The sequence below is a fragment of the Patagioenas fasciata genome, chromosome 3 (assembly GCF_037038585.1).
Source record: "Patagioenas fasciata isolate bPatFas1 chromosome 3, bPatFas1.hap1, whole genome shotgun sequence".
Classification (NCBI taxonomy): Eukaryota; Metazoa; Chordata; class Aves; order Columbiformes; family Columbidae; genus Patagioenas; species Patagioenas fasciata.
Genome location: NC_092522.1, coordinates 18,968,403 through 18,980,479, shown reverse-complemented (window position 1 = coordinate 18,980,479; position 12,077 = coordinate 18,968,403). Strand labels below are relative to the sequence as shown.

Sequence of the window (12,077 nt, the reverse complement as noted above, 5' to 3'; positions counted from 1 at the left end):
TGCCTTATAGAATTAAGATATGTGTAGTTTGTTAGAGCTTTTAATCAAAATGTAGCACAGCATGTGGTAGAAGGGGGAGGAAGGAGAAAAATTCCAAGGTGAAAAATGAGTAGAGCCAGTAGCTTGTCTTTGACCAATTCCTTTGTCTTTGTAATTCCTCTTGTTTTCTATCCTCTCTTCTGCAGTAAGTAGTCTAATAAAACACAGTGGAACATAGATAGCAACCTGAGTTTTCTTAAAACTTCATGTGTCTGAATACTTTGTAATTGTGTTGCATAACCTAGATGCTTTAGGACTTTCCCTTAAGGAGTGGTGGATCGTCAGCTGTATGGTTATCCAAAGGGCAAACGTATTAAGAAAAATAATCGTTGGAAGTTCATCATTTATCAGTTTGAAGTTGCCAAGGGTTTAGATTGCGGGGTGACAATAAAACCCTGGCAGATGTATTGTTAACCTCCTCTCCCCCTGCCCCTTCTCCCTTTTGCCCCTCCCTCTCCCCCCTTCCCACTAAGGACAGGTGATCGGGAGGGAAAGAAAGACAGAGAGAAGAGAGTTGGAAAAATTAAAAACGTTTTACTAATGCTACTAATAAGAATAGAGAAAATAATACAAAATATACAAAACAATCTTGAAAGTCCCAGCAACTGCAGAGCCAGCACCCAAAGTCCTGGATTGGACTCTGCAGCCAACCAGAGCTGGATTCAGTCTGTCACTGGGCCTCAGTTCGCAGGGACGACTGGCAAGATCCTCTCCTAATGTTGGCCATAAGCAGAAGGGAAAAAAGGCACGAGATCCTCGTGATCTCCCACTTTTATATGAAGTATTCACGTGAATGGAATGTTATACTCAGTTGGTCAGTTTCTTGGTCACCTGTTTCTGGTTGCCCCTCTTGCAAGATGTCCATCTGTGCTTATCAATAAGTTTGCATTCCGTTGCTAGGTTTACCAAAACATGTATCTGGTTCTCCAGGAAAATGCAGTTAATATGAAGGCTCTAGCTGACAGGCAAATTCACTAAAAGAGAAACTTGTTTTTCAACAAAAGCAGGACAGAAGTGTATGTGTCACAGCTGATCTAGCCTATGGACTTTTGTCAACAGAGCTGCATTGATTTGGTATGCAAAAAATGTGTTCCCTGACCAAAGTACCAGTACTGGCAAAAGTTTTTGGAATAGAAGAGGCAATTATTCTCAGTTTAGCTTTCTATGTGACAGCTAGAGCAGGGGAGAATCTGGGTAACTCAAGCAAGCTGTGTTGATACAGGTGATGTCCAGACTTACAGACCTTTGCTGTTTCTTGTAGACACTTAACATAAGAGTGACACGTAACTTCTAGCAAATTCCAGTTATTTGCTGCTAACAAAGAAATAAAAGAATAGATTTTATTGGTGTGGAGAAGAGTAGTTTGATCTGGGATCATCTAGTGAACTAGTTAAAACCTTGCAACTGTACACTTCTCCATTATGTTAGACATTGTTATAATTTGAAGTTGTATTAATTAATGACACACACTCAGTGAATGTTAAATTTACTTTCATAGGACCAGCGTTAGTATAGAGAGAGATTATTTACCAGCAACTGTATGTCCAGATACACTGTCGTGTTTATCTGCTGTAAATGGCTCTGCCTTATGAGGGTGATCCTGTACCAGTGGAACCAACAGAGCTCGCAGGTGGAGCTGGACCAGTCGCTGATGCAAACTAAATACAGCCATGGGATGAGGCAGACCTAGAGGAAAACACTCGCCTATTCCTTTCAAACATCGGGAGCACCTGTGGCTGGTGTCTTGTCCATATTCACATATCAGGAGGCTGCTTTTACCCCTGGCTGCCACCCTGTATCCCATGGTTAGACAGCTGCTGAAGTCCCCTGTCTCTCTCACCTAAGCCATCCACAGGGGTTGGTTTGGGTGCCTTTTCCTCTTCCATGCACCATTCATCTGTAGCTGTTTGCATAAAGCAGTAAATAGCACTTACAGTTGTATCAGCAAAGAATGTATGGAGAATGTAAATGAGAAAATGTAAAACAGCAGAAGATATTTAACCACCTGTTTAGCAGAGCACCACTCTGCAGCTTGAGGAGAAGACTACACGTCTTGTTTTCAACCCCAGATACTGGGAATGAGAGTTCTTAGAGCCAAAGGCCCAAAAAGCACCGTCTTCCACCCAAACAACAGAAAAGACTGGCTTGCCAGAGCAAGAGCTCGAATTGTGGGTGTGTGTCCTTATCCACATATAAGCCTGCTCCGTTGTATGGCTGATTTCTCTGCTTTTTCCTTGTTACTGTCTTGAATATTGTTGGCATAAGACTTCTTACACAAAACAGAGAAATTATCTAATGTTTTACCTGTCAGTACATCCACATGGCAGCCTAACACAAAACATATGTCATCTTTCAGCATATCAGCTGTTATTTTACTCCTGAGCAACACGGATGTTTTCATCAGTTTTTTGCAAGTGTGGCAAAAAGTGATTCAGATATATAAAGCAGAAAAGTGGTTCCCCAAATGCTTCTGCTTACACAAAAGAGCTGTCAGCAAAAGATGCTCGTGAACTGAGGGGAGAGCTTTTAAAATGACCATTAACCAAAAGCTTCTGTCTTTGAGCTTGAAGGAGATGCTGGATTTTTTTTTTCCTTTCACAGTCAGGTGAATCAGTGCATGTACTGATTTTGTTTTTCTTTTTTCTTTTTTGCTGTGTGATTTTTTTTTTCCTATTCATTGGATTTTTGCTCTTTTCTTAGCTGAACAAAATCTCCCTAAAGCCAGCTGTTTGTTAACATCTCTTTACTTATTAATGCTCAATGAAATGTCACGGTGCTTGTTCTGCATGCAATCAACTGGTCTGTGTAGAGAGTATAATATCAGAGGGATGACTCCTAGAGAAAAGCATATTCTTGTTTGAGTCATAATCTAATATTCTTCCAGGAACAAAAGACAGTTTCAAAGAGGCAGATGTGGTATTGGATGCCAAACTGTGTTGATTTGGGATCAGACATATAGATTTAACAGACTGATGAAAGTGCCACACTGAAAATTACTTCACCGAAGAATACTTTGCAGACATACATTAACACTTCAGATACTGATTGTCTTATGTCTTTGCTAGTAAATTCATGCTTTTATGGATTATAACTTACTGCAAAAAAAATAATGTACTTATTGTAGTAGAGAATCATATGTCTAGTATACCTGGTATGGTACAGGACAGATGAAAATTCAAATTATTTACTAATATAGATTGGCACAGCTCTACTTTACAGAAAGGGAGAATTTGTTTCAGTGCTTTTGTACTTCTGTTTTTAGTTAACAACATATTGGATTTTGGTTCAGGAATCTTTTATCACATGAGAGCAAGCTTGGGCAAAAAATGAAAGTTTTACTGAGAAAAAGTGCATATGCTTTTGGCTAGTCCACAATTATTTTAATTCTGGCTCAAATTCACCAAAGAATTTCAGCCTGGGAAAATAGTGGATAGGAAAGATATGGATGTATTAAAAAAAAGAAAAAAAGGAGATGCTGACTGCTGACAGTACATTTATTATTTAGAGATCCAGAACTAGGAAGATTCACCCAGGATATCAGAAACCCAGGTCTGATTCTTTCTTCTGCCTAAGTAAATGTGAACCCTTATTTCCTATTTCCATTAAGAGTTTCCAAGACATTGTGGTCTGGAGTTCTGGTCTAGTTCAGAAGAAAAAGGGTTGCTCAAGTGTGTCCTGAGGCTCCTCTTCCACGTTTTGCAAGTTTTACCTGGAACAGGGATTGAAAGTAATGTCCTCCATCTTTCAAATAAATCTCATAACCACTGGATTATAGCGTAATTTTTACTCTTTGCCTCATTGACTATATAAGGCTGCTGAACACATTACCAGGTGAGGTAAGGAAGACGAGTATCTGATTTGTGAAAGGAGGGACTCGAGCTGGGCAGTTGGAGGAGTGCGTGCACACACCTGGCAAAAGACAGCAGCTGGACCAGGAACCTGTAAGGTTTGAATTTGTGATAACATGACCAAAAAAGCATAGATAAGTAATTCCACAGGGGCCAGTTTACTTTCCAGGCAAAAATGCATGAACGAACCGCTGGATTAATTTATAGCCTGGTGACAGATACAGCCCAGCAAAGTCTCCCTGCGAGCAAAATGATGAAGTAACAACCTATTGCCCTGCAGCGCTCTCTGAAGGTTCCTGTCTTGCACACTCTAAGCCTTTTGCTTCTGTCTTGATCAAAAGCTGTACTTCTAGCAATAAATTCTAACCTGTGGCAGTTCTGAACTCAGCAAAGCCTTCTGGCATTAAAGGATAACTCTTCATTGACTGTGTTGAAAAGTATCTTCCCTTTTTATGCTTCATTTCTGGTAGCGTTTGGCTGACCAACTTTGCTAGGGGCAGCCATTGAAACAAGCCCACGTTTAAGATTCATGTGCTTCTTTAAATTGTTTGAGTAGCTGATCTATTTGGCTTCCGAGATTTCCTCCTAAATTTATTAAAGGTTCATACGTACGAGAGTAGTCTTTTATGCTTGTGTCCTTTATAATATGAGTCTAGAATTTCACCCAAAAATTTAAACTGTAGTACGTGGTTGGTTTACACTTAGTTTGGAATCAAGAGCCTGATCCATTCACCTCATAAATTATCCCAGTTGCTAATTTTTCTTGCTGTTAAAGGATGAAAAATCTGAGTGAAAACAAAAATCCTTGAATTTATATAGATTTTGCTTGAAAGATAATTCATTCTGAAGGCTTGAAAGTATTTACCTAGGAACATGTTTAACACCCTATGGCTTCTCTCTACTTCATCACTCAAATAAAAGCAGAGACGTTCCCACAGTGCTCCAATCTCACTGGATTACTCTAATCTCTATCCTGTATCCACAAGCTACACCTTAATCCTGCTAAGGTCTAAGTCTTCAGAGGTTCCTGTCACTAATGATAATATCCAACATGGCACGTTTCAATAGACTTAACTTTTGCCCCCTCGTTTACTTAATTCTCCAATAAAGTCAGGTTAGCTTTCCCCCATCAGTGCAGTGTCTGCACCAATGTGAGTTTGAATTAAAAACATTCAGAAAATTGAGAAGCACTCATCGACAGAGAAGCACCAGGCAAAGAGATCTGTGTGGAGTAGCAATACGTGGAATCGCAAATGCTATATGTATTCAAAATAAGAAAGAGCAACTGAGAAAAATGCATCCAGTGCATGGGACATCTGAAAACTCATAAAAAATTAATTTGTGGAGGAGGAATGAAATTTTCTGGGAAAGTAATAGCTTCTTATTTATGCCCTTTACTGTCCATCTACAGTGAGCTTTTCATGGCCTCCAGGCAGGGTTTGCTACTTAGATGACTCCTCCTGCTGCTCTGACTTGTTTACATCATCCTAGGTAGTGTATGGCCATGAAATGAATTTGGTTGGACACTGAGCCAAGCTGCTTCAGTAGGAATTCAGGACACATTATAATTTGTCATTTTATTTCAATCCCAGCCTCAGGCTGCACGATGAAATATAATCAAGTTCTGTAGAGGGGTACAGCACAAGGAAGCAACTCTCTGCTTAACAGCTCCACATTTAAAGACTAGGCTGAATGAATTATGCGATTTTTAAAAGGAAAAACTTGAAAAAGCTTTAAGTCCAGGTTTCCATCTTTTCATAGCAAATTTGTATGCTTGCAGAAAATAAAGATAAAACATTGCTCTCACCTTCATGTCAGGTTCTAGGTTCAAATTTGGCCCTACTAAAAAGAGACATATGTAAGATTTGTTTCAGTTTCCTCTATGAAGTGAGATGAGATCCAGGCTACTAGAAAATCAAATACTCATGGTCTAGAAGCTACAGTTGTGGGATTCCCCAGCTGTTTTCTACAGGGTAGACCAAGGAGAAGGTGCATGTGCCACTGGCAAGGAATTGCCTTTTGAGGTGTGTGAGTAAAAGCAGAGGCCCTGTGAGTAGGTATTTAATGGACCTGCAGTCTCAGCCAGGGAGTTCTGCTGGTATTTGAACATTTCGAATGATCTGGGCTTTGGGTACTGGTGCCTCAGTGTCTGGCACCCGCTTTACAGACAGAATATTTCAGGCAGAAAAAATTTAATAGGCACAAGAAGACCTGAATTCGGGAGCCTCCTCTTTTCATAGAGAGAATAATGAAATTGCCCATATCACCTGAATAACACATCCTTTTGCTTTAGGAGTTTGTATTCTATCCTCCATTTTGTAAGTTAAGAAATTTTTACTCTACTTTTGACAAGCAGTTGAAAGGAAAAACTGATTTCCTGGATATGGAGTTTTATGATGTGTTTGCACATGAACTTTCATTTTTATCTTGCAGTTTTACACAGATTTCTTGTCTCATTTTCCTTTATTTCAAAAGAAAAAACAAAACAAAACAAAACAAACCCCACAAAACAAACAAACAAAACCCAACAAAAACGACCCCCAAACCCACAAGAAAAAAAGGAAGATAGTTTTAGGGGAAGTTTTAGGGGAACATGGAAGGAGAAAACAAATATGGACTAAGCTTTTTTAAGGGCAGATATGAGTATACAGTGGTGTAAAAACTGTGCGAAGTCAGAAGTATATCATCATCCCTTTTGCAGCTACATCTGTTCATCACAGCAGTTTTTCGAGTTTATTGGAAGGAGGACCGCCCCAAAGAGCAAGCGTGTCCAGGGGCTTTGTACTGCCAGCCCCAAGGACTGGTTAGTCTGGATAGCAGGCTAAAATGACTGGTTGCTGTTCTTCTCTTCTGACAGCTTTCTTGCCTAATGTAATTCTGTATTAAAAAGACACTTTTTTCTCCCAGGCTAGCTTTGTGCTCTATCTTTTCCCCGGTAAAACCCAGTTTTTGCCCTTTTATTATTGAGAAGCCCTCTGATATCTGACAGAGTTGTCAGCAGCACCCTCGGTGCAGAATCTGCATGAAGAATCGTTAGAGATTCACTAAAGGTGAAAAATCATGTTATAGTGATAGTGATTTTACATGGCATTTTATAAGGTTTGTTTTCTGCTGAGGTTACTTAATAAGTACAAAGTCTGGCCTCACATTGAAGAAGAGAAATGCAAAGGCAGAACTAGACAACAGTAGAAACTAGGGAGGCAGTGGGTGTTTACTGAGGGTGATGAGTAAAATAGCTTCATGAGTTTTGAAGGAAATGTGTGATACATGGCCGAGTAGAGGATGTTCACCTGTGTCAACGTAAGTAGGGCACGAGATGTGCTTTGCATCCTGTGTAAGAACTTGCAATGTAGATAGAGAAGGAGAGGAAGGCATGAAGTTACTTCAAATGAGATGACTATTACTTTAAAGCTGGTTAATTTAAAGGTAAAAAACTAGTGTGCCTTTATTGTTTGGAGCTGGAAACTTGCCTGAAATCCCAAACCAGTGACAGAATGAGTGGGCTTCAAAGCCTGAAAGTATGGCTTAAAATAAACTATCCTCTTCTCACCAAACAGATCCACAGGTTCAAAAACTGAGGCACAAAATGATTCAGTGCTTCTTCACCTGAGACCACAATAGTGTTGCTAAGCTGGGCTGACCAGAGATCTAGACTGTAAGGGAGGGGAATCATGTCAGGAAATTATCCAAGATCTCCTTCCATCAAGCTGCAGAAGCAAGGGTTAGGAAAGCCATCTCCAAGGTGTAACCTTGGGTGGGTGGAGCTGTAGAGACCAGGTATTTAGGAGACTCCAGAGTGTATAATGAGATGCATCTTTTCACTCGGATTCGTCACAGTCTGTGGGTTGTTTCCCTTGCCACTCCCATCCCCATGGTCAGGCAGGTACGCGACCCCACACAGAAGGACAGTGGGGGTGACTGTGTACCCTGGGCATCTTGGTCAGAATAGACACTGCAGCATTTCTGTGTGCCCAGGAGTCTCCTCCTCAGCTCACCTGGGTTCTTCTGTGTGTGTGTGTGTGCGTGTTTGTCTTTCCCTCTTGCAGAAAATCTTCCCTCTGGCTTTTACTGTTCGTTTGAAGAAGGAGACTGCGGCTGGATGCAGGGCCCTTCTGCGTCCCATCCTTCTCCATGGCAGATTGGGAGCCCGGAGCACAACCGCTTTCCTTCAGTAGAAGGTGTGTGAGAGCAAATAGTAAGTGCAGAGAATGAGCAGTGGAGAACAAAAAAAAAAAATTACACAAATTGGTTGGGAGAAACAATAAAACACAAGGCGCGTTTTCCTGTGTATTTATATATCCAGCCTCTGGTGGAAAAAAAAAAAAAGCCATCTTTCTACTCTGAGTGCTTTGAGGAAACGACTAACCTGCTCACTTTCTGTCTTGAGGGTATAGACTGGTACTTCATGTCTCCATGACTGACACCAAATACTGATCTTGACGCTTTCTAAACAACTTCACACCAAATATTCATCTGCATGACCCTCCTCCATACTGATCTGTGTTTTTCTTTCCAGTTTTCCTTTTTACATCCTATGTTTCCCTGTTCTGCTTATTTTTTCCCCTTCTCATTTCCTAATTCTTCTTTTCTTTGCTCCATTGTCCCTTGAGTTCCACTTCTATGGATAATTACAGCAAAACTGGTGGTTTATAATCCAAACATTGCTTTAGAATGTTAGATTCAGAGTGAAACATGAAGAGAAAGATTCTCTACTTTTGTGTGAGCTGGTGTAGGCTACGGTGCGTTTGTGCCATCTGATGGCTCAGACCACAGAGTGACAGAAGGACAGGTGAAAATGAAGGCAAAGAAAGGGAGTACTGTGGAAAGCTGGCAAGTGCTGGTGATTCATGATTTGTCTATGCTGTAGAGGCAATTATTTCAATGAAAGCCCAAATAACTGGACTCTAAGTATTGGTACCCTCCTGAGCTGGGGGGGGCAGAGCTGAAATAATGCAAATAACACACCTTTTCATGCAGAGCTGCCAAGGAGGAACCCTGGTGTTACTACTGCCCTTGTTCCTCTTTTTACAAGAAGTGATTAAAGGACTAAAGAGGCCTCCAGCTGCATTGATATTACTCTGGTGGTGTCTTACCACAGTTGTATTTTGTTTTGGAATTGGCTAAGATAAATATTCTCTTTCAAGTTACCTTTTTTTCATAAAAGATACATTTTGTTATTCAGCCTTGCAAGGATGATGACTCTGAAGTTATGGAGAAAAAAAGAAGATAGCTGTAGGGGGTAGACAGACTTTTTAAGTGTGTTTCCTGAGTATGTTTGTTGGGTTGGTGAAGCTGCATCCCTTGTAAATTGAAAAAGCCTTCTGCTCTCTGTAGCTGGAACCAGCTAACATAGGTTCTGAGGACGTTTCACAAACCCCGAAACCAGAAGGTGAATGCTGCAGTTTGACTTTCTTCCTGCTCTTTTATCCAGGTTGTGCACTTCTCCTTAACACCAGCAAAGCACCTGCAGTAGCAAACACTGTCATGACCAGCACTGCGTTTCCAGCTCCTCTGAGGAACTCTCCCTGTGAGGCAAGTCCCAATGTTCCCTTTTCTTTTGCAACTTAGAGAGCTTTTGTGTGCTTGACTCTGGTTTTCAAACATAGGCACTGGGTCAGTAACACAGCAACCACTTTCTCTGATGGCTTATCTGTAAAATACATGAATTTAATGCTTCTGTGTGCAGGTGAAAGATATGGTTATCTACTTGAAATGCTACAAAATGCGCTCTGAAAAGCTTAGCGTATCTTGTCCTCATTGTATGGCCTCACATGATGTATTACAATCTTCATAATTAGGTGTATCTGCTGTAGGGGTATTGCAGCCAGCATGACATAAACGCAAAGAGGGAGAAGCTTACTGTACGAACAAACACTGTATTTGCAAGATCTGAGAAAGCGTAGGCTTCAGGGCTGCCCCTGAGCTGCTCACAAAATACAGTGCATGCTTCCTCTAGCACAGCTGAGATTTGAGCTGGCTGCTCCTCAAGCTGCTCCTCAAGCTGCTCCTCAAGCCTACCAACCCTCCCGTAGGCCTTGTTCATAGGTGCACTGAAGTTAACAGCAGCAGAGATAAATTGATGTAGAATGGAACCAGGTTCTTATTCAAGCAGAAAAGCTGTTGACAGTTTTATGACATCAATGTAAGCACGTATATCGAGGCTTGCCAGCTCTACACAAATGGTTGTCATTTCTGAGTCAATTGTACTTAACCCTTAAACTGCAGATTACAGAAAGATGACCTGTCTGCATCGCTTTAGTCTATAGCCTCACATATTGTATTATCACTGATAGGACTTTGAACCATGCCTGGTGACTTAGACCATTTCACATCTTGCATGGTCACCCTGAAGTATCACACAAGCTCCTGGATCCTAACAAAGCAGAGTCTGGTGTTTGTTGGCTGAGCACTGAACAGACAAAATAATCAGATTCTCTCTGTTCCACTGATCTTAAAATGCAGAAAGGACGAGAAGGGATGCATTAGAAAGTCCTCTGGAATGAAAGCACGTAGAAATGTTTCTCTGGCTTACAGTTTGGTTTGGTTCACTTCTGTTGGATACCTCTCTTCATATAGCAAAGCTCGTCTGGGTTTGCTGTCTTGATATATTAATGTCCTCTTTCTTTAGGAAATACTTTCTACCTTGTTTTTCCTCCCTTCTGTGACAAAGGCATATGCAGGTTCTCAATATTTTAAGGCCATGTTCTGCTATGGACCGGGAAGAGCGAGTGTTTTTCATAATCCACCTGACATAGGAAGCAAAGTGAATGATTTCCCAATATGTGATTTTTTTTTTCTTGTGTATACAACAGTGCAAATAATTAAACTTGCCGTCGGGGGAGAAGCTGCCATATATTTCATCTGCTCACATGCCATCCCACCTCCGTCACTCCCCTTGGCAGTTAAAAGGCATCCGCACGCATCCAGCATTGCAGCTGTCGGTAATAAAGAGTGAAGGAGTTTGGCAAGGGTTTTGTCTCTTGCCTTTTCATATAGTGTAAAAGCTTCCCTTCTCAATGAGCCCCTGGTGGCTTCAAGTTCTATTTTACTGGAACAATCTGTCTGTGAGCAGAATAATTTAATTCCACTTTTCAGCACAACACAAGAGGAGAAAGGAGATATTTCCACCCTATGTACTTATTCCTCCAGTAGGTGCCAACAAACTTCCTTATAGTGAAATTATAGTCAGAAAAGAGCTTGTGAAAATACATAGTGCTGTCCTGTATTTATTCACCCTCAATCACTTCTCAGTTGAACTGGCTCAAGTTCAGGCATTAAAAGATGAGTTTTCTTCTACCTGTCGCTGCTGACAGCTCCACCTGGCATGTCACAACCAGGACAGATTCTCTGGCAACTGAAATCCCACAGACAAAAAACCCTCTCATGATTCATGTGGCGAAGGGATATCAGCGTGTGTGAATTAGACCCATTTATTCTGCCGAAGTCAGAGTGAACCATAAACCTGCCCTCCCTCTTGTGTTTGATCCGGCTCACATGCTTCTTCAGATACCTGCTTGCTCTCCTTGCATGCTCACTTACAGAGTGGCTGGTGTTGACAGCTGATTCCAGCATCCCAGAGAGATTCAGCTCAGATTCACATCCTGCATCAATATATGTTAATGATGGAGGCTGTCCTGCAGCCTGTCATTTAATACCCTTTCTCCTCCTTGTATGGCGTGCCTGCCCCAGTGGCAACAGGAGAGCAAAAAGGAGCCCAGCAGACATCCCCAATTTGCTGATCTGGACTCCTCTCTCTCTGCCACATAGAAGCTCTGGGGCACTACTAGACCCACTGTTTACCAAAAGCTACTATTTTTCCACCTTCTCCCTCAATTGGCTTTTATTTTATCCAGTCATGTTAGACAATTACACCCACCACAGCAAATGCTGGCACCCTGCTTTTTAGCCTGAGCTGTGCATAGGAATTAATTACTTATCCTCAGCGTGAGGAGGATTACCTGCTGTAGTGCTGTTTACCAGGCTGGAGGATGCTGGTTTTTGGCCAGAATGTCCATGGAAGCAGGACTCAATGTTGATAAGGAAACAGTCAAGCAGTGTACAGTGGGTACCAGCCACAAAGAGTTTGCTAATGCTTCAGGCTTGTTTTTTCTCTCTCAGCGTGGCTGTTTAATCTTCTACTGTGATAGACTGACAACAAAAACAACTGAATAGTCTGAAAAAATGACTACT

At 41.3% G+C, this 12,077-nt stretch overlaps 1 protein-coding gene across 1 annotated transcript in view; it reads left to right on the top strand.

Annotated features, from left to right (window-relative positions):
* The window catches only part of LOC136099685 (ALK tyrosine kinase receptor-like), a 38,215-nt gene extending 28,760 nt beyond the window's left edge, over positions 1-9,455 (top strand). Inside the window, exons 3-4 of the mRNA XM_065834104.2 lie at positions 7,934-8,065; positions 9,319-9,455. Coding sequence (XP_065690176.2) covers positions 7,934-8,065; positions 9,319-9,455 — 269 coding nt within the window. The remainder of the gene's footprint in view (positions 1-7,933; positions 8,066-9,318) is intronic.
* Positions 9,456-12,077: the final 2,622 nt, after the last annotated feature.